This window comes from Cercospora beticola, chromosome 5, assembly GCF_033473495.1.
Source record: "Cercospora beticola chromosome 5, complete sequence".
NCBI lineage: Eukaryota > Fungi > Ascomycota > Dothideomycetes > Mycosphaerellales > Mycosphaerellaceae > Cercospora > Cercospora beticola.
In genome coordinates, this window is record NC_088939.1 from 1203485 (window position 1) to 1225475 (window position 21991).

Below are 21991 nucleotides of genomic sequence, written 5' to 3' on the forward strand. Positions count from 1 at the left end.
GCGACCGCTCGCTTCAGCGAAAAGACGCGTGGTAAAAGCCATGATGCCTTTGGGCACGATAGTCATCTTCCTTCGCCCGACAGTAGGGAACATGTCCAAGTCCTCTGAGCCGCGCCGGAGGCCGACGAAGGTTCACATGTTAAGCTGCTGTGAACATTGTGGAAGAGTAGTCTGGCGAAGCATGAGAAATTCTAGACTGTCGTCCCAGAAGTTTCGGCAGCCAGGCGCGGCCCGTTTGTTTGGCATTGCGCTCACTCGCGTCCTTCCACGCCTCCATCATCAGTTGTCCTCTGACAGCAGCTTCACATGCATCAGCGCGAACGGTGCACCTTCGCGCACCTTCGCGACTTCGCAATATTGATCTAGCAAACAGTCGTGTTTGCTATCTTCCTCGGCCGCATTTGAGGCGGCGCTGACACACAGAACATTAACCTCCCAGCAGACACAGTCAAACCACGCATCATGGCCTCACCACTGAAGGACGTGACCAACATGATGAAAGGTGCCGTGCAGTCCTCGGTCGATCAAGCTAGATCCTTCATTCAAGGCGCGACAACCGGCGAAGACAACCATGCCCTTCATACCAAAGAGCATTCCGAACCGGAATCGAGGACCGCTAACGTCGATGGGGAGCACGCTCCATCGCCACGTTTGTCAACGAGCGACCCAAATTCCAGAGACGTCGAATACACCGAAGATATGGCGTGTCCGAAAGTCTTCACCGTTCTGGACGATGGTGACGGCAAGAAGATCGAAAAGGCATCTGTTTCCGGGCAAACTGTTGAGACCGCCGCCGCAAGTGCTTCTCGCACTGCGCAGACTCCCGATGTTCACTCGTCACAAGTCATGGGTACGGAGGGTCTCCACCCAGAGACTGCTGCTATCGTGCGACAGGTCGAGTTCTACTTCAGTGATGAAAATCTCGTTACCGATCAGCACCTTCTGTCGCGAACTGGACCGACCGGCACTGGCTGGGTGAGTATCAACGAGATTCTGGGGTTCAAAAAGATGAGACAGTTCAAGCCTCGTAGCAAGGTCAAGGCATCTTTGGCAACCAGCAGTATGCTTGAGTTGCGGCAGAACAAGGTCATTCGGCGCAAGACGCCACTCAAAGTCGCGCCACAGGTTGAGCCACGAATGAATCCGAAGAGACAGCGTGATCAGGCCCTTGTGGAGAAGTCGTGGCTGACCAAGGGCATTCTGGCACCCACAGGCTTCGAAGAATATGCTACTGACGGACCTATCACCCCACAACAATACGAGGAAGAACGCGTACTCTTTGACGTGGAGGATGCTATCACGACCCGCATTGAATATGCAGTCACACGTTTCTCCAGCAGAAAGAAGATGCATCAAGCAAGTCTTGCTGTCTTCAGTAAGTTCTTGCTCTTGGGTGGATTTGAGTCACTCACACACATGTTTGCTGGTGGCTTGGACAAGAAGGAACTGGAAGAATACGACAAAGAGGAAATCCTGCAAATGAAGGCAAAGTTCGGTGTCTCCGATGTCGTCGTCGACGGACTCAACGAGCACTCTTTAGATGCAGATTCTTGGCTCGTGGACTTTGCGGGCATGGCCAAGGCATTCCTGTCTTCGGAGTTCTTCCAACATTTCGATTGGTACGACGAGAAAGTTCTGTTTGAGGCCACGAATGTTCTTCGCAAGTTCTACGAATATCTGCTCCATCACGACGTTTGCCCCGAGTATGAAGAGGACATCTACAGAGCCATTGACGTTTGTCTCCTTGCAAACGAGGAGGTACCTGAACTTGCGCGCCTGGACTCAGGCTTTCCGGGTCAATTCAACATGGCTGCGTCTACACTACACTCCGGCTTCTATGCCCAGGTTCGCCCTTCAGATGGGGCAGCCGATTGGGTGCTGGCTGGTGATCAGATCGGTCTCTCCGATAAGGATGCCTGGCTCGCTTTCAGTGCCGGCATCATGGCTCACGCCACGAACGAACAGATGAACGAGATCTTCAGAGCCCGCAAGAACGGCGAAAAGCTCACTGTGGTCACTGAAGAGGATATTGGCCTCGAAATCGTGCGAGTCGAGCAGCGCAGCGAGCAAGCCGCTCAAATTTACGAAGACGATCGTATCAAGGGCACTTTCATCAAGCGAACAGGCAAGTTGCATTGCAAGTCTTGGGTCCATCCTGGATCTGCTCCACGAGATCTGCCTGCTACTGTTACCGACAAGAAGACCAAGACGTACGAATTCTGGGTCGAAGAAGACATCTTGCAACACTGCAAGAAGGGTATGAAGCTGGAGGCCAACGTTGGTAGGTTGGAGAATGGTATCATGTGGCTTGATCTGGTCGAGAACGTCTATCCGAGCTTTTTCAAGTGGACTCTGAACGAGCGAATGCGAGAGTGGAAGGAGCCAGGCCCACCAAAAGCGTGGATGAAGCGTGCCAGTGGTAAGCAGCAAGTCGAGGAGAGTCAGGATGTGGCCAAGCACGAGATACAGGACGAGACGCCCGACTAGGCCACTGGATCAACGCAGGCATGGTGAGTGATCTCAGCTTGACTGACCCGACATGCTGCGGTGCAGTATGTTGTTGGTGCCTGGTTGAACTTGGGTGAACGTGCATCTTCTAATCGAGCGCTCATCATGCGAAAGTGACCATTGGAGTCGCAGTGTGGTACGGAGGTATTGATCGGAGTGAGTGACAGGGTGCAATAGCCGAGCCGGCCAGACCACCCGATCTTCGGCCACTCCCCGCGCTTGCGTCACGGTCAGAGCTCCATTGGAGAAAGCACGTTATACAGCTGACAAAACAAATAGCTGCGAAGACTCATTGAGCTTCTAATGGCTGTGTAAATTCCGTCTGCTCACTCTCATCATTCTCAAACAATTGAAATAGTTCATGTCCTTTCGAAACGTTTCCAGACGAATCCTGGCTTCCAATCCGACGCAGCGAGTAGCAGCACTTTCTTTCCAGTTACAAAAGCCGTTCACGCGCACCATGGCTTCCGTACCGAGCACGATGAAGGGCGTGATCATCAACAAGACTGGTGGGCCCGAAGTGCTCGAATACAAGACAGATCTGCCCGTTCCACAGCCCAAGGACGGCCAGATCTTGATCAAGAACGATTACATTGGAATCAACTTCATTGATACGTGGGTGTTGTGCTGAGCCGAACTTTTGATCATCTGCTGATTATTTTCCAGCTACTTCCGATCGGGCCTCTACCCAGCTCCCAGCTTCCCTTACACCCTCGGTCGCGAAGCAGAAGGCACAGTCGTGTCCACCGGGACGGGGGAACTCCATGGCTTTCAAGAGGGAGACAAAGTGGTATGGATGGATGTAGGAGCATACGCCGAATACAGTGTCATCCCCGCCGGCAAGGCTGTCAAGGTTCCAAGTGACATGGAGCCCAAGATCGGGGCTGCTGCTCTCCTACAAGGTCTTACAGCTTTGACACTCATAAGAGAAGCACATCCAGTGAAGAAGGGAGACTGGGTTCTGGTACATGCAGCTGCAGGAGGTACCGGACTGTGGTTGACGCAACTACTGAAGAGTGTTGGAGCAAACATCATTGGAACGGCAAGTACGCCAGAAAAGGTCGAGCTGGCTAAGAAGGCGGGAGCTACGCATATGATCAACTACAGCCACGAAGATGTGAAGAGCAAGGTTAATGAGTTGACAAACGGTCAAGGAGTTATTGCTGTCTTCGATGGCGTTGGCAAGGATACTTTCGACCTCTCGCTCGACATTCTGGCGAGAAAAGGCTCATTGATGTCCTTTGGCAATGCTTCTGGCGCTGTTCCGCCTGTAACGATCGCAAGACTCTCGGCCAAGAACTTGAAGTTGTTGAGACCCGCGCTCTTCGGATATTTGGTTACGAGGGAGGAATTCGAACATTACACGAAAGAGCTTTTCAACTTCGTGTTGAAGGACAAGTTGGACGTCAGAATCCACGAAGTGTACCCGCTCAGTCAGGTGGCGAAGGCACATGAGGATCTGCAGGGGAGGAAAACAACTGGCAAGCTGCTACTGGATCCTAGCAAGTAGAATATACAGAGACAACAAGCAACAAAAGTTCGCAAAAGCCAGCTCTTGCGGCAACTGAAGTGAGACCTCGGCCAGACACTGTGGAAAGATGCGCAAGCCTCGGCAAGTATTAGAGCTATTGGGCCTGGAGAGCAAGCTCTGTGCTCTACATTTCATTTTCAAAGTCAGTGGAATCGCTCTCAATATATCGACTGCATATGCACTGATCACTGTGGCGTTTTTAAGCCAAGTTCCAGGCTCAAGCTCAGCTGCGGCTGAATCCTTCCACGTCGAATCGGAATACTCACTCACAATAGCGTCGGCGCTTGTGGCACTTGCAGTATGGCCAGCAACCTCATATATGTATGCGTGGCTGGTAACCACTTGTTTCTTCTTACTGGCAAAAGCGACGATCGCATGTCAAGATGCACACTGTCGACTTGAGGCACCCCGGTTACGAAGACTCAAGCAATATCATTCTCACATTACAGGCACCAGATGATCCGAATGGTGGTATACACGCCGAGACCTTAAGGTTAGCTGGGTGCATCTTAGCTGGAAACAGATGGGATGGCTTTTTGAGTTCGACCCAGAGGGACGCGAAGCCTGTTGTGCCTGACAAAGATGGTATTCTCCGAGGAAAGAATTACTACTTCCATGTGCCACGGGGAACGAATGAGGCTGGAGACAATATTATCGATCGCAGGAAGCGCTCGGACAGCGGAGGACCATGGCCAATCGTAGCAAGGTTTGCTGACTGGGAGTGGCCAAAAGATGGTTTGCCGGAGATCTGGAAGTTGGCAGAAGAGGGTACTGCTCGCCAAGCTGAGCGGGTTAAGTCTGGACTGGAGTCCAGTCTAGTGGATTCCAATAGAGCTTGCAGGTTATGCGGACGCGACGAAGAATGTGGAATGAGTCGCCTGTGGAGAAGTGACACGGACGCTGATCAGGTGGTGTTCGAAAGGGAGAAGTCGAAGACCAATATAGCTGAGGAGTTGAGAGGTGACTATGGCGATGACGACGATGAAGAGCAAGATCAAGGAACCAGATCCGAAACTGAGAGCAACGATGGAGACGATCAAAATGACGAGGATGGCCTGACCGAGGATATGGCCGCTGACCAGACCTCCTCGCCAGAAGGAGAAGAGGAGAAAAGCGAAAATGACAGCGAATCTGGATCCAGCGACACAAATGAAAGTGATTCGGAATCTAGTGAGGATGGATCCGAAACTGATGACGATCCTCTATACGACAATCGGAACTGGATTCGCCTCGGCAGAGACTGCAGTGCTGAACCGGACGATTGCGATGTAAAAGAGGCATTTCGCTCGTATCAATGGCTGCTCGTTCCCAAGTTCGAACAGGACGGACGACCGGTCATTTGTGCCCACATCTTCAACCTTTGCGAAGACGGTATCACTGCAGCTTCTCACAATCAACCTTTGAAACTTCCTTGGAAGAGCTCTATCGAGTTGATGTTCGCACACTTTGTGCAGGCTATATTCGAGCACATCGAAGTTTTCTTCACTGCTGGCACTGAGCGTGTGGTTCGAATCATGGATGCTGATGGGAAGAAGATCATCTTGGAAGCTGATGCCGAGACGTGTGGACTTTTGACGGTGCCTTCCGTCACCAAAACGTGGCCAATTGTGGAAGACAACGAGGATGCGAAATCCGCTGATGATGACTCTGACACCGACGATGATGATGAGGAGCCCGAGATTGTTGACTCTGACGACGACGATGCAGCCGATGCTGATGCTAGCGATGAATATGCGACTGATGGTGATGACAACGCAAAGAACGAAGCAGTCCCTGCAAATGCTGATGAAGATCAACTCGAGGAGCAAGTCATAACTTCCGCGGAGTTTCAGGCTCACATGCAGGAGCTGGCAGCTATGCTTGCTGACACTGGAGTTGACGATAGTGATTCTGAGGTCCCGGAAACTGTCACAAGGAGAGTGTTTCTGGACATAGGGTGTGATGTTTGTGATCAGCAAATATATGACATCCGCTATGCTTGTCTTGATTGCAGCGAGTATGACCTCTGTGCAGAATGCGTTGGGAAGCGCGGGACAGAGCATCCCGGACATCGCTTCTTGCCTCTGTACGAGAGTGGTTGGAGACAAGAAGTCCCCACTGGCAAGATGATAGCTCGCGAGAAGGCGGGAGCGGACTCTTCGGATAACGACAGCAGCTCAAGTGCGTCGGAGCACAAGAACGATGAAGATTTGGAGTCCCGCTTCGCCACCTTACTGGAGACACATATAGAGTCAGGGGACTTTCTGCAGTATTCAAAGAGCTTGACCGACACCTCATCCGACAACGCCTGCATCCGTATCCTGCATTTGGAGCCAGGAGACGGTGAAGAACCTATAGTTGGTCATTTGGAAACTGTGAAGCTCTTGGATATCTTTCCATTTGAAGCGCTCTCCTATTGCTGGGGCAATCCTGAGCCCCGAAGGGTCATCAACATCTCTGATGCACGTCTCGAGGTGGGCACAAATCTAAAGCTTGCCTTGTACCGACTGAGACACCCAGCCAATGTCCGCAAATTATGGATCGATGGGATATGCATCAATCAGGGCGATGTTCACGAGAAAACCGCACAGGTCACCATGATGCGTGAGATATACGAGAAAGCTGAACAGACGGTTGTTTGGCTGGGTGAAGAAGCTGACGACAGTCGACTGGCGCTGGAAATGTGCAACAGAATGGTCAATGCACATGGAAATACATACATTCGACAAACGCTGGGGTTCGATGTGGAGAAACTATTCGTTCAAAATGCGGATGAAGGCGATGAGTCCGAAGCTTTTGATGAGGCCAAGCTCCAGCAAATGTTGACTGAAGCTGGTACGAGCTTTGACCTTGATCATGCTTTGTATAACCAAGCCCTGAAAGCGACTACGGATGCGATGAAGACTGGCAAGGCCTATGAAGGACCATTGGAAGGGGCGATCAACCAAGCTTTGGCGGATGAAGGAATTAATGAAGAAGAGCTTGCGAGCATCGACTGGGAAGATGTTGGCCGCAGAATTGCCCAAGGAGAGGAATATGATGGACCACTGAAAGAGTTCGTCTATGCTCAGGTCGCCGAAGCCATGGCTGAGCTCGAAGAGGAAGGCGAGGTAAATGCTGACAGCGAAGGACAAGCAGGCGAGGATCAATCAAACGTTGATCCAGGTGAGGAACTCACCACTATTGCCACGACTGAGGAGGCCACGGAAGAGAGCTCAGCGATCAAGGCTCCGAGTGGTTCAACATATCACCATAGTGTAATTCTGCAAATCCTGCGTGCCCGTCAACAGAAGAAAGACAACGCAGCCGCCGCAGAGCCACCAACGAGCGAAGAGATTGCAGCTCTCTATGCCCTTTTCGAACGCCCTTGGTTCAGCCGAATTTGGATCGTGCAAGAAGCTGGTGTCTCTTCAAATATTCTAGTCCAGTGTGGTGGCCAAAAACTCGACTGGTGGGCTTTCAGCTTCGGTTTCCTCATCACGCAAAAGCTCAAGCGTGTTGCTCGTCTAGGGCCAAAATCCCACCGCAACCTCGTTGTGATGAGTCGTACGAGATCCAGCATTCATGTTGGCAACACTATGAAGCACATGATGACCAAGCCAGATCCAGATTTGAGCATCACCTCGCTACTGTCGACCTATCGTGGCTACGAAGCCACAGATCCACGAGACAAGGTATTCGCATTACTCGGGATCGCGAGCTCGAATGAAGGCTTAGTTCCTGACTATACGAAAAGCTGCGAAGCAGTCTATCGAGACGTCGCAGCCACACTTCTCCAACAAAGCCCACATCTCGACGTACTCGCCTCCTGCCACGCTACCCCTGAACGTAACGAAAGCAAACCCTCCTGGGTCCCAGACTGGAGCGACCTAACCCGAAAACCCTACAAACTCTCTGGAAACCAAAACTTCGAAAGCAGCGAAGTCTCCACCGAACCTCTCCGAATCTTCAAAGCCTCCGCAGATACAACAACAGATTCCTCTCAACTCAAGGTCGAGAACAACAAACTCTACCTCCAAGGCTTCATCGCAGAAAAAATCTCCGCAATCTCCTCCGTCCTTTTGATCGATCAACAAGACCTCCTCATGCCCATCGAATTCTCAAAACTAACAGACGGACAAGACTTCACGTCCATGATAAAATCCCTAACCCGCTTCTTCTCCGTCCTAAAAACTTTCCCCGCCGTCATCGAAGATTGGAAAGATTTCGCCGACATTCACAATCCCACCTCCCTCTCACCAACCCCCTTAACCTCAGGCGAAAATGAAGAAGAAAACTTCACAATCTTCGCCCGAACCCTCTGGACCGACCTCAAAGACCCCTCAACCTGTGTCTCAGATTGTAAAGAATGGCTCTCAAAACTTCAAAACGTTCACACCTTGATGCAAAAACTCCCTTCATTCCATAATGTGGAACCAGATGAAGAGAATTTCATGGCGTTGATTTTTGCAATGGTGCCGGTGATGCAAGGGTTAGATCCGAATGGTATGAAACTGTTGCACGAGCTGGGTTGTGTTCATACGCTTGATCGGAGACTGGCGAGGACGGTGAGTGGGAGATTGTGTTTGGCGCCGAAGGGGACGGAGGTTGGGGATTGTGTGGCTTTGTTGCAGGGAGGGAGGACGCCGTTTATTTTGAGAGCTGTTGCTGCTGAGGAGGTGGAGGAGTATACGCTCGTTGGGGAGACGTATGTGCATAGTATGATGTATGGGGAGGCGTGGGAGCCTGAGAGATGTCGGGAGTTATGTCTGGTGTGATGCTTGGATGCGGGCAGAAGCAGTGATGACGAAGCTCGCGTGAGCGAAAGAGAATGTCAATCGAGTAATGTTATACAAATAATACATGCATTGCTTTGACGCTGCGCAAAGGCGAGCAGTCTACCATTTTTTGCGTGAAAGGGGTATTAGCCATTCCCAAAAAAAGCAGTCAGTCCTGCCACAAAGAGTCCAATCCCAGAAAGCAAGCACACATTCTCATGTTCTTCTTACAGCAGTCTCCCTCTTGTCATCTATAGAAATTTCCAAACTGGTGAAAAACGCCTTTTATGCTCCTGCTCTGCGCCTACGTAGCGTCTTGTTACTTCGTGGATGCGCCCAGTGCAGGATTCGCCAGGACAAAGAGCTTGTCGTATACAAGGAAAGTCGGAATCCCATGTATACATCAAAAAGCTCGTTGCATGTCCGTGGGTGCTCGAGCACGGGAGCGGGCAATAAAAACAATCGCGAGTGGATGAAGGAAAGTTGGTGATTCGTTTCAAGGTGTGATAAAACCGTAAGGTGTGCAACCGGTGTGTAGTTCTCGAGCACGTAGTTTATGGCGATGTCGATGGATGACAAAGGTCTGACGGACGTGCTTTTCCTAGAAGCAGTTCAAGCCGCCCTTCTTCTTTTTTTTATTCGTGTTCAGCTCTGCCATGCGCTGCTCGAGCGCTTGTCGGGCGCGTTCAGCGCGAAGACGCATCTCGCGTTCTTCCTCGACAGCCTGGAGACTGGCGCGAGAACTGCTGCGCTCCTTACGCAAGCTGACCAGCTCGTCTTCCAGACTCTGGCATTTCTTTCGCCAATTCTCCATCTCAGATTTGGTCCGGTTTGCGGAGGTTTCAAGATCGACGAGCGCCTCTTCAAGCGTTGCTGTCAGTTGCTTCTCGGCAAACAAATGCTTCTCGATTGTGCGAATGCGCGCTTCCTGATCCTCAATAAGCTGCGAAACAGCTGGACTTGGAGTAACTTCGCGAGAAGCATGTCTCGAGGTTGGTGGCGAGTTGTTGTGCGGAGACTGGCCGCGTGGCGTTGGTGAAGTGGTTCGGTCGAGAGTGTTGCCAGACGGCGCCGAGGAATTGGGAGATCCAGGGAGAGGCGGCAGGGGAATTGAAGGCGGGGGAGTTGGCAGCGTTGCTGACCCAGTCTTGCGTTGAGTGGATGAAGAAGAGCCTTGACGGCCAAGTACATGGCCAGCAGCATCGGGCGACAAGGAATCGCGGTTCCAGTTGGAGGAGGAATTTGAGGTGACTGAGAGATGCTTGAAAGCATTGAGTTGTTGCTGCTTCAAGTTAGCGGTTGTAGCACAGCCACATGTATCACGACGACTCACCTCGAGATGAATGCTTCTCGACTTGGCTTCCTCCAGTTCCTTCTCCAATGCGCTGCGGGCCTCGCTCGTCTCCGATTGCATGTTGGACAAGCGCTTGTTAGTTGCTTGATGCTCATCGTACGTCGAATTGAGCTGTTCTTCGAGCTGGTCAACAAGCGCTGAGGTCTTGTTGTACTTGTCGGTCACCTCTTCCAGCTTCTTCGCTTTCTCCTCGCTCGATTTCTTCAGCTCCTCCACCTCGCTCTCCAACTCGTTCGAGCGGCTGACTGCGGTCTGCAATTGCTCCTGCACAGCTTTAAGATCATTTGTCGTCTTGAGATGTCTGCTATGCAACTCCTTGCCCTCCTCGACCAGGCCAGAGATGTGGCCGTGGAGCTGCTCCCGATCTGTCTCGTAGCCAAGGGCAGATGACGCGAGGCGCAATAAGCTTGATACTTCATCCTTGGCCTCGTTGACTTGTGCCTCGAGGTCAGCTGTCACGTTATCATGTCTTTGCTGTAGCTCGGTGTAGCGAGCGGTATGCTCCTCGACCTCTTTGGTGTGAGCTGCTTGCAGGGATTCCAAGCTTTCTTGGTGAATGGTGATCGCCGACTTCTGAACCTGCAGCTGGCTTTCGAGGTTAGCCACGAGGTCCTTGTGTTGTGCAAGCTCCTTCTGTGCAAGGTCTCTCGCATCACTGTCGCTGTCAAGCCGTTTCTGCAAATCAGCGTGTTGCTGCTGCAAACTCTCCAGTCGACCACCGTGCTCATCGGCAGCAGTCTTGTGCTCCTTGACTTGTGCTTCGAGTTTCTCAACCAGAGCCTCCTGCTTCGAACGCTCCTGTTGCAGCTGCTCAAGGCGCTCGGCATGTTCCTCGGCGAGGGACTTGTGCTCCTTGACTTGCGTCTCAAGAGTCTCAACAATAGCTTGGTGCTTCGCTCGTTCCTGTTCCAGCAGATCATTCGCGCTAGTGTTCTCCTCGCCTGAGATAGATCGCTCGCTCTTCTGTGCTTGTTCCAGTGACGCCTGAAGCTCTGAGATGGTCTTCATGAGCGTGTTCTGCGACGCCGTCATGCTTTCAACTGCTTCGCGGTGCTTGCTCTCCCAAGCTGCGACCTCCTTCTGCAGTCTCTCGACCTCGTCGTCTTGGGATGCGCCTTCGATTGCCTGACCCTTCGACAGATCAGGCTGGGATACAACTTCCAAGCCTGGGGTCACTGGGAATTGTCCTGGTACCTCATTCGGAGTTGGCAATGAGTCAGCAGCAGAAGCTTGGTGCTCCGAAATGATGGTCTTGAGTCGCTCGACCTCGTCCTGCAGCTCCTTTTCCCTGGCAGCATGCTCCTCATAGAGGGCACGAATCTTGTTCTCGCTCTCCATGAGCTGCTCCCTCATCTGGCCGACCACTGAAAAGTCCACTCCTGATGCGCTAGCTGCTGCCAAGCTTGACCGTTCTCGCGTCAGACCGGTGATAATAGTCTGCTTCTGTTCCATGTCTTTGCGGAGGGTCACGATCTCGCCTTCCAATGTCTGCACACGCTCGGAACGCGAATGAAGCTCGGCCATCACCGTATTGAGGTGCTGCTCGAACGTGTGTCGCACATCAGCCTGATCCTCGAAGTTATTGAGTGCCATCGTGCGCAGCGACACATATGATCTCGAAGCTCGGTCGGAATTGCTGCCAAGTATCTCTTCTGACCTTCTCCTCCATGAACCCTTGGGAGGAAGTCCAGGAGATGAGCCGAAGCTTGGAGATGACGGGAATGCTGGTGATGACGATCGCTTGTTGTTTAGCACTTCTTGCTTCAATTCTTCAACCTGGCTCAATGTCGTCTCGTGTCGCTGCGCCAGACTCATGTAGTTCTTGGTGAGCTCCGCGACGGAAACCTCCTTTTCTGCATGTAACTTCTTGAGAGTCTCCATCTCGAGGAGGACCTGCTGATGCTCGCTGGTAGTCGGGCTCGGCTGAGCCTCATCGCCCGAAGGCTCCTTCGCTTTCTCTCCGGCGGCACCATTCAACTGCTGCTGCGAGGACAATTCCGAACGTGATGACCGCGAGGATGAAAGCTGCCCTTCGGTAGCCTTGTCCTCGTCTTTCATCCCCGCCTCTGCTAAAAAAGAGCTTCGGCTGCTCGCAGCAGTCGACTCTTCTTCCGGTTGCGCCTTGGTTTCAGCCTCCTTGCCATACTCCAGTTTCGCGAGCGTCTCCAGGGCTGTCCTGTACTTCTGTTGGAGGTTATCGTAGTCAGTCAGCACATTTTCGTGCTCGGATCTCAAGTCGAAGAATTCCTGTGTCAGGTTCTCAAGCTTTTCGGCCACAAAATCATCCTGCGCTGGTGTGCGCGCAGACTCTGCCGTGATCGTCTTCTTCAACTCTTCTCCAGCGACCGACAGCTTCTGCGTGTCCTCCTTATCGGACTCGTCTTCCGCCTTGACACTCGAGCCATCCCGGAATGGGTCGTAGTCGTCATTGTGGCCGTTTGTGTACGCCGCAGGCTCAGGTGAGCGACTTGACGCACGACCGTTCGTTGGAGCCTCTCGCATGCCATCGAGCTCGCCCAGGAGGTTATCAAGTCTGCCGATGCTTCTCTGCCGCTCCACCACATGCTCAAGACGGTCAATCTCACGCTGCATGATCTCTTGATCTTGCTCCGCTTCAGCCAGGCGCTCCTCGAGTGTGGAGATGTACTCTTCGGCATTGCCCTCGCTGTCCCGGACTCGCGCGATCTCCTTTCGCAGCTCATTGATCATGGTGTCTTTGCGGTCTTCCTCCGAGGAAGCGCCTTCCATCTTCTCCTCCAGATCACGGGTGTACGAGTCATTGTTGGCTTCCCGCTCCATGTATTTTGCGATCCGGGTTTGCAGTTGCTTTTGGATGGTATCCATATATGCCAATCGTGTCTCTTTCTCCAAAAGCGTGCTTTCTGTACTTGAAAGCGAAGATCTCGTCTGAGAAAGTGACGTCTCAAGAGTTTGGATCGTCTTCTCGTACTCAAGCACAACTTGCTCAACGGCCTCGGCGAAGGAGTTCGATCGCTGGATGCGTTCGCTAGCATTCTCGCCGATTGCCTCATTGAGGATTGGGGTATCGCTTCCTTCACCACTTCGGGTTTTTGTGATCTCAGCGATGAGCTTAGCGTGTCGCTGACTGAGGGCATTGTAATGTTCCTGCATATCCATCAATTGTGATTGCAGTTCGTTCTCACGACCCCGCGATCTATCCACGCGATCATTGCCATCTAACATTCGTCCAGAAGTATGCTCGGAGTGGCGAAGTTGATCGCGCAGGAAGCTGACTTCAGCCCGCAGCCGGTCAATAGCGGCTTGTTTGTCCGTCTCTTCGTGGCTCTGTTGAATTTCGGGTTTGCTTTGGATCGCACGAGCTCTCTGAGCATAGGTGACTGTATTCAGCGTCTCGCTGAGATGGAAGACCGCAGGCGTCACACAGGCGACCATGAAAGTAATAGCGTTGCCTCCAAGTGAGTCTTGCAGCAATCGGGTGAGTCGAGAATCGCGATATGAGATATGGCCACTGCCGCCCTTCGCCGACAACTGAGAGATGACTTTGCCGAGACTAGCCAGACCTGCATTGATCGAGATACCCTCTTTTGCTCTTTCTCCCGTAGCGCCGGTATTCTTCAAACGTTCGCTACCGGCCAAATCCACGAAGTGTAGTTTGCTGTCCAGAGTGACGATGCTATCGCCTCCGTTGGTCTCCGCAAGCGGAACTGATCTTCGTTTGTCCTGCTTAGATGTGAGGGGCGCATCGCCCTGCTTCCGTTGGATCAGATTCAGGCTGAAGACCGCATGTGAACGTGAGGAACGGGCATTGATCGCGGTTGCATCCGTTTGCCTGATCTGCGATCCGAAGTTGAGAGCGTTTAGCATGTCCTCAACGGAGTTGATCGGGACTTGTGTTAAACCGGTGAGCATGATCCGACCTTTCGTATCTTCCCGAATTGCTACCTGGCCACGTTCCGCCTGGGGCACAGATTCTGGGATCAAGAGATCTCGCAATTGCTCGTTGTATATCTCCACGTACGACGCGCGGAGTTCCCAATTCTTTGTGGCTGGATTGGCCTTCTGCAGAGAGAGGTAGGTCGGCAGCGCTTGAGTGGAGTAGCGTTTTGGCGTTTGCAGTCCAGAGGCTCTCACAGGGCCTTGTCCACCATTGAGCTTCTCGAACAGCGCTTCGGCAGCTCTGGGCACGATTCCCTTGACCTCCGCCTCGCTCTGCTCTGAGGGCCCCGCAGTGCCCATGGTATATGACTTGCCGGCACCCGACTGTCCATAGGCGAGGATCGAGACATTGTAGCCTTTGACAAATGATGTCACACTGTCGCTCAGGTACTCCCAGACGCCCTCCTGGTCGGTCGTCTCGTCGAACACTCGGTCGAACACGAATAGCTTCTTCCCTTGTGGTGACTGCACGGACAGGCTGTTGGGAGTCGGCACGTCACAGGTGCTCTCTCGGAATCGCTGCGGTATGAGGTCGTAGCCGGGATCGGAAGCCTGGAGTGGCGGTCGCACACGCACAGCTGTATTGTTCTGCGGTTAGCACATGTGGTGGAGCATGAGGGAAGCGTGCGGTGTGTACGAACCAACTTTCACCGCTGTCCGCGAGGCGTCCTCGTCGCTGACCCGGCTGGCCGACATGCGGCTCTGGGTCCGCGAGTGAGTGGTCCGCATGTTCGCGGTCGGCGGCCGCTGGATGGCATTCGGCGACTGCGGTGGTGGTGAAAGAGGAGGTTCCATTGCATTCGCGAACAGGGGCATCTCGCAGTCTCGACGAGCCTCCGGCCAGGCAACGCGAGACCGGGGTGGTCGTCGCTTAGAAGCTGCGCGCTCTCCAGTCCGCGTGTTTCACCTCCCCACGTCGTGTGTCGGCGCCGGAGAGGCGGGTGAAGCAAGCGAGTGTCGGGAAGCGATGCGAAGTGGTCGCTGGCGGAGGTGGAGGGGCGCGGAGGATGGCGGGTGGTGTCGACGTTTCGCGACAGCAGGAAAGCGGCCGATCGCCTTTCTTCAGAGGATTATTACGGCGTTGCCACACATCTGCATAGGGGACAAGGAAGGCCAGGCTATGGAGCTGTGGTGTTTCATGCGCCGGCGATCGTCAATATCGATATGGACCGCGCGCGGTGAATGCCGACGCCGGGCAACAGCGCGCGAACTCGATCGTGGAGGAATATACAATACAGGCTGTACAGTACAATGGGTAATGGAGGAGAAGGAGCACAGGCGCGCGCGCACGTACTTGTTGTGCGTGTCTTGTTCACACCGCGTGCCGGCCTCTTTCGCCCTCTGGCAGTCTGCGCCAGCGAAACTCAGCTTAGCCTCGCGCGGGAAAGGGGCAATCCTAGCGCCCTGCAGGTACTCCCTGTCTCGTACATATCCCACAATCGTCGAGAGCACGAGAGACGCGCGCAGCCCAGCCAGCGCATCACCGCACCGCCGCCGCCGCCTGCCCGCACGTCTGCAGAGCGGCGAGCGAAGGGGGTGCTTCTCGATTGTTCTCGACAACGCCCCGTCGCCCGCCTGCACTCGCTACCGGGCGTGCTTATTATAGGCTTCGCTGGTCCGAGACCTTCCCGCCCTGACAGAAACCCACGGTACCAAGCTTTCGGCGTAGCGCGAACCTACCCGATCGGCATTCTATTGAAACACGGCCAAACGCAGCGTCAAGTGTCGGAGGGCTGGCTTTATCAATCAACTGACGCCCGCTCCATCAATTCGTTCACCAACCAAGCGCCGAGACAGTCTCAGCCCATAAGAGAACAAAATATTGTTCCATTCGTCCTGTGTCTGCCACAGCGCCACGCGTCTGTGTCGAGGCCGTACCTGCAGCTGCGTTGACAGCTCTACTGCATGCTGCGTCAGGCAGGCATGCTTCCTCCTTTAGCGCTTCCGACCGCCCAAACTTTTCGAATCTCACGACAAGCGCGGCCAGATCTACACCTTTCGCGCCGTCCACGACGTGAACTATGCCGGCCACCGCAATCCGCAAAGGGAATACACACCTGCATGCGCACTTGGCAGCAAAGTGGACCATCAGATGACCAGCCTCAACACGCCTCTTCGGGTCCTACTGCCTTGCCGGCTGTCGTAGCCACTTCTTTCCCTCCAGCAACTTGCTATCTTCAGCCTTCCGGTGGGAGTCCGATGGCTCTCCGAAGACGTTTCCGTCGGCGACCCGCTCAGCGCACCTGCCCCCCGCCTGCACAAGAAGGTTGTTCGCCGAACCGACAGGACCACTCAGGCACACCTCGTGGCTCTTGCCATCCCGCTGGGCTGGTAGGCGGTGCCGGTCTTGCAGGTGATTGTCATCGCTAAACTCAAAGAGACCCTACAGCCCGTGCGATTACGCCTCGACGAACCAGATGCACGTGCTATGGATCTTACCTTTGTGTCACTGACGACAGGTTTGCGTGCTGCGATCTGGTTTAATGCCCAACATGTGAGCCTTACGCGCCTCTGTGCTATCCCTAACTCCGCATGCAACCATCATCACCTGATCTTTGGGCCTCGCACCCTGCAGGGCCTGAACGTCCAAGTACTGCAAGTTATAGTCCGCGATGTTGGATTTTTCACACACTGGCAGGATGCTCCTTGGCTTGTCGGATCGACGAACGGTAGTCTTGCACCCGTGCGCCATGGTGTATACCAAAGGCGAAGGCAGTCGAAATCGAGCTGACAAATGGCTATCGAAATCAAGGAAGAAAAACTTCAATGCTCTTCCACTCCTCGGAGCTTTCCAGCAGCAAGACTGTTATGCAGGAACGGGCGACAGAGAACTGGCGAAATCGATAATGCCAGCACACGGGATAGCTTGCCTAGTGGCATGACTGCCGATCTGTCACTGCTGCATGCAGCTACGCGTTCAAGCGTGACAATGCCTTCGACGCGTTCAAACGCGACAGTTGCGAGTGATGCTGCTCTGCCCACCACAACTCGACCGACGAGGCGGGCCCATTAACTACCGCCTCGCGCATTCTTTCGGTCGTTCTTCTATCTCTCACAGTAACGAAACATACAGTAAGTGCTCGCGACGAGGCAAACGGGAGCGGGATGGCACCGCGCGCGAACAGCTAACAGCTTCCTATGCGATAGCGTACCGCAACGGCACTTCGCCGCTCGAGCCATCAAAGACCCTAGATCAGCCTTGGACAAATGAAGCAGGAATTTGTCCGAGCGGTGAGTTCGCTTTTCGAAATCCAAAAAGTCAACCAATACCATGGCACGAGGATCAAAGATTGATATCAAAATGCACACTACTGACAAAACGGCATCCAAACGCCACAACATCTGCAGCTGCATCTCTTCACATTAGCAAGAAGAAGAAGAAGCAACCGCCAAGCACCATTGACAGAAAACGAACTTGTGAAACAATAGCCTCCCGGGCCTTCCCAAGCCTCCGCATCAATTTAGGAGCATTTTGCGCATCACCCGTAGCGGCCCTGGCGGGGAGTAAAATATATTAATTACGGACGCCATGTCGTCAAGGTCGGTCCGGATGGAGTGTCATCGAAGTCGTTCTGAGAGGGACTCTGCACGTGAAGTAAATTAACAAATGTAGGTTACTTTGACTTCACCTCGCCCCGTCATTTGTTTCTTCACGGGTCGCGGAGTTTACCGTGTGCGGAGATGATCTGCAAGTACGGAGTGGAGTGGAGCGGAGTGGGGTGATGAGTTGTGATTGAGGATTGCAGCTGCATGTTTGAACGGGTTGGAGTCACATTTTCTTTGATTTGGGATTTGTGTATTGCGACAGGTTGCGTCGTTGCGGTTTGGATGAAGGTTATCTATCAGCACAGCTGCTGGGTTGGTGGACTTGGCGAGATTGACAGTGCCTATATTCCATGTACTGACCACAAGCCGTTGGGGCTTGACCTCGTTCGGAGATTCTCATTGTCATAGACAATGGACGGCATCAGTGCGATGTAGAACAACATTCGGCAAAACGGCCTGTACTTTTCGAATCATCAACCTCGACTTCACTCTTCACATCCTCTCAGTACCTCATCTTCCGCAGCCCGTTCACATCTGCCACCAAGCTTGATGCATTCGCTCCATGACCCCGCCGTAATTGCCCGTGGGACCAGATAGAGGCGGATCTGCCAGGTATTGTTGCCCACTAGGCAGGAACAATTTGAACTGAGCAGTCTTCAAATCGACATCGACTGGATCGCACATTATTTGTGTCTCAGCCAGATAGACATCGAACACCTCCAGTCGCTTCTTGACCTGCTCCATCGCGGCTAAGTTCTCGAAGCGGAAACCGAGTTTAGTCCTCGTGATGACTACTCGCTCGAGACTTTCCATTGTGTTGACAAGTGACCAGAATTCAAGCCATGCTTCGGATCGGTGAACGAATGAATGGGCTGGAAGGTCCATGTCCAATTTGCGTAGGCGGTGATATAAGTCGCTGTCGAACTCGATTGATGTAATGGCATTCCAGCGTTGCGGGAGGAGTTGTTTGTGGAAAGGTACGATTTGCTCGGGTTGCATGAAGCAGAATGTAGTTCGGGAGTATAACATGTCGATCGTCTCTGCGTAGCTGCATGGAATCGTAAGCTCGGGCGTACAAAGTCTATCAAGTGGCGGGACTCACATCTGTTTGCAAGTCAATGGCAGTCCCAAGAGATGGTCACAAGCCACCAGGTCATCTGGATGATGGTTGTGTTTGTCTTGAGCTGGAAACGACGCCAATTTCGTATGCGATTGCCGTTTAACTGGCACGACTAGCATCTTCTGGTGCTCAAAGCACAGCTCGTAGATTTGATTGCGGATTTCGGAAGGGAGTTTTGTCAAGAAGAGGCTGTCAGCCTGCTTTTCTGTTCTGCGGAACCCATCAGATGTCAATTCTTGTCGTGTTCGTTTTCGAGCTTTTGCTCGACGGTCTTTGCATTGATCATACCTTGACCAATATTCTCTGCTCATGAGAAATCGCGCTGACTCTGTAAGCTTATGCGAGAGCCACGGAATGGCTCCGCGATAGAGAACGCCGGGGAAGTTGATGAGGCTGGAAAACGTCTGGGCAGGATTTCGAGCACATCGCCACAGGAAGTGAGGAACGCGAGGGAGTGCCCAGCGGGAAGTGGTAGGTATACATGCACAAATGTCCCAGGCACATTGAAATATGGATCCAGGCATGCTGTGCTTCTTCTGGCAGTGGTTTTCGAGGAGAGTGAGCACGTTGTAAGCAAAGAGTACAGACGGGTGGTAATGAGTAAAGCGTGCTTTTGTTCTTCATCTCATATTGATTCATACTTGTTGTGGCCATGCTTGCGTTGCGAACCCATGAAGAATGGACTGGTTCGTTCTTGCGGCAGACCGAGGCTTGGATGTGGCAGTGATACGAAGTGGTTGCAAGGGTTGACATGGTGAATCGACATGGTTAAAAGAGGCCGCCGATTACACACAAGTGAATGCAGAAGCCTAGACGGACGGAAAGATTGTGACTGTCGATCAGAAGCAGTGGTGAAGTTGCTCCGCCGTGGTTGCCTTTTCCGGAGGCTTCGTCATTGACAGCTTTGTTTCTCGTGACTCGCGCTCAACATCGCGTCTGTTTCGCGTCCTCGACACCACGTCCTCGCCTTTTCGCGCCGATAACCTGCCACACCACTATGGACGATGCGTACGACGTGCCCGATAGTACCGACTGGCTCGATACACCGCTGAAAGCCTTTGCGCCGCTTGAAAATGCATTGCATTGCCAAATATGCAAGGAATTCTACGACACCCCGATGATTACGAGCTGCAACCACACCTTCTGCTCGCGATGTATACGAACTTCGTTATCAGCAGACGGGAAATGTCCTGCTTGTCGGGCATCAGACCAAGCGAGTAAACTGCGCAATAACTGGGCCATTCAGGAAGTCGTCGCGACATTCTTAGAAGCAAGACCGATCGCATTGGAAGTGGCGCGAAAGTCACAGCAAGAGACTGCGACGCCAAAGAAGACTGGCAAGCGGAAACGTCCGACCATACCGGATTCAGATGATGTAGCAGAGGTGCAAGAAAGCGGGCGAACGACGAGAGCTAAGAGCCGGCGCATTGCTGCGTCCCAGAGCTCACAGCAAGAGGCGATAGAGATTGAGGATAGTGATGAGGAGGCTGAAGAAGAGTACAAACCAGAATCGCCGCCAAAAGATGGCCTTGTTGAGTGTCCCCTAGGGTGCGGGAAACGCATGAAGGAGGCCGAAGTCTTCAACCACCTGGACAAATGCGAGGACGAGCAAAAACAGGCGAGCAGAGCAAAATCGAGGACACCGCTCAATGGGTTCGTCTCGTCACGGCCCCCGTCAGGTCAAGGAGCGCGACCTCAAGATCGCATCAACGAGCTCAATTACGGCATGCTCAAAGACAAGGCACTATCCGCGAAACTTAAAGAACAAGGATTGCCGGCTTTTGGCTCGAAGCAGCTTATGATCAATCGCCATCGAGAATGGGTCAATATCTGGAATGCGAACTGTGACTCCAATAGCCCTAGATCGAGGCGAGATCTGCTGCGTGACCTGGACGTTTGGGAGAAGACACAAGGCGGGAAGGCGCCGCAGGGCAACGGGCTCACGCATGCTGTCATGCGCAAGGACTTCGATGGCGCTGCGTACTCGAGGAAACACAATGATGACTTTAGCCGGCTAATAGCCGATGCGAGGCGGAAGAAGAGCAGTTCGGCAACCACATCGGCGTCGGCGAAAGATGTTACGGAACAAAAGCAGACAGAGGCGGACGCAATTGTGCATGGTGATGGCGAGAGTCCTGTCTTTGCTGCAAAGCCGCCTCCGCTAATGGTACCTCCGCAGGACAGAAGAATGAGCTTGTCACAACCTGAGCCAAGTCCAGTCGATCGTTCACCGTATGAGCACGATCCGGAGGCACTCGCCAATGTTCGTGAGAAAGTCAAGGCTCTCAATGACGGCCGCACACCAACACCAGTGTTGAACAAGGGGTTTGAGAACCCATCATCACACGTTCCGGCAGCCAGTCCCCAGGGAACCAGACCATCATCATCGCAGCCACAGCATGAACCGCCCAGCATGTTCAGTGGCACTATTGAACGCGTTTCAGAAGGGGCAGATCCCAATCGCTATCCTCCAACTGCCACTAGGCGTTCAGCGTCAATCAGCTTAGATTCTGGAAATGGCGTGCAGCTCAGGCGTGGCAGCAGCCGAGACGAGCATCTGAGCGAGCACAGTGGTTCTCCTTGTGATCTCTCATCACATGTGGTATCGAGCCAGTCGAAGCGAGTGCCCATGTTTGCGATGCCCGAGCAGCCAGTCACAGATGTAGAAGGACTTGGCGGCTCGAGTTCTGGAGTATAGCACATATAGACCTGTACAGCCGGACATGACAGCACAATGTTAGAGTACAGTTATCTGGGAACGATCCTGGCCCCAAATCGCATAGCATGGGTTACTTCGCAATGTCCACGACACGGGCCCTGTCAGACCTGGTACAGAGGTAAGCATGATGAAAGTACGATATGAGCCGGCTCACTATAGGAATTCCCTCGCTTCTTCGTGCGACACCATCTAGGTGATGCGATAACCCCACACAGACCGCAGTATGCCATAAGTTCAGAGGTCAGACATAGCGAAACAACAGCGATCAACGCAGCAGCGCGAAGTCATAAGCCCGCTCTCGCGGACTTGGAGCGCGCCGAACAGACCGGTGCCCAGGTCCATGGCAGAGGAATATGCACGCTCTTAGGGGTACACACCACCATCCAAACGGAAGGCGGTATAAAACTCTGGGCTCTCCTTGGGCCAATACGAAGATCTCGGTTATGGTCAAGGTCTTGGTGTACCGAGAAGTGCTGCGCCGCATGCATGCTCTTTCACATGCCATGACCCCAGTTCACCTCGATATGGCCCCTTAGAATCGAGTATCGTGGTTCCCACT

The 21991-nt window shown here is 53.2% G+C and overlaps 6 protein-coding genes across 6 annotated transcripts; 4 read left to right on the forward strand and 2 right to left on the reverse strand.

The window, feature by feature from the left end:
• Positions 1-462: 462 nt before the first annotated feature.
• RHO25_007723 (uncharacterized protein) lies at positions 463-2487 on the forward strand (the record flags this gene model as incomplete). Its single annotated transcript, XM_023599901.1, has 1 exon — positions 463-2487. One exon carries the CDS (start codon positions 463-465, stop codon positions 2485-2487), a length of 2025 nt encoding a protein of 674 aa, XP_023448965.1.
• Positions 2488-2968: 481 nt separating this feature from the next.
• Positions 2969-4018, forward strand: RHO25_007724 (uncharacterized protein; the record flags this gene model as incomplete). The annotated part of the gene is made up of 2 exons (XM_023599902.2): positions 2969-3123; positions 3175-4018. The coding sequence occupies 2 exons, from the start codon at positions 2969-2971 to the stop codon at positions 4016-4018; spliced, it is 999 nt and encodes a 332-aa protein (XP_023448966.2).
• A 404-nt stretch (positions 4019-4422) lies between these two features.
• On the forward strand, positions 4423-8775 carry RHO25_007725 (uncharacterized protein; the record flags this gene model as incomplete). Its single annotated transcript, XM_023599903.1, has 1 exon — positions 4423-8775. One exon carries the CDS (start codon positions 4423-4425, stop codon positions 8773-8775), a length of 4353 nt encoding a protein of 1450 aa, XP_023449531.1.
• A 601-nt stretch (positions 8776-9376) lies between these two features.
• On the reverse strand, positions 9377-14863 carry RHO25_007726 (uncharacterized protein; the record flags this gene model as incomplete). Its single annotated transcript, XM_023599904.2, has 3 exons — positions 9377-10057; positions 10109-14625; positions 14689-14863. 3 exons carry the CDS (start codon positions 14861-14863, stop codon positions 9377-9379), a joined length of 5373 nt encoding a protein of 1790 aa, XP_023449530.1.
• Positions 14864-18121: 3258 nt separating this feature from the next.
• Positions 18122-19024, reverse strand: RHO25_007727 (uncharacterized protein; the record flags this gene model as incomplete). Its single annotated transcript, XM_023599905.1, has 2 exons — positions 18122-18641; positions 18696-19024. 2 exons carry the CDS (start codon positions 19022-19024, stop codon positions 18122-18124), a joined length of 849 nt encoding a protein of 282 aa, XP_023449472.1.
• A 686-nt stretch (positions 19025-19710) lies between these two features.
• On the forward strand, positions 19711-21411 carry RHO25_007728 (uncharacterized protein; the record flags this gene model as incomplete). Its single annotated transcript, XM_023599906.2, has 1 exon — positions 19711-21411. The coding sequence occupies one exon, from the start codon at positions 19711-19713 to the stop codon at positions 21409-21411; it is 1701 nt and encodes a 566-aa protein (XP_023449529.1).
• Between the last annotated feature and the right edge of the window lie 580 nt (positions 21412-21991).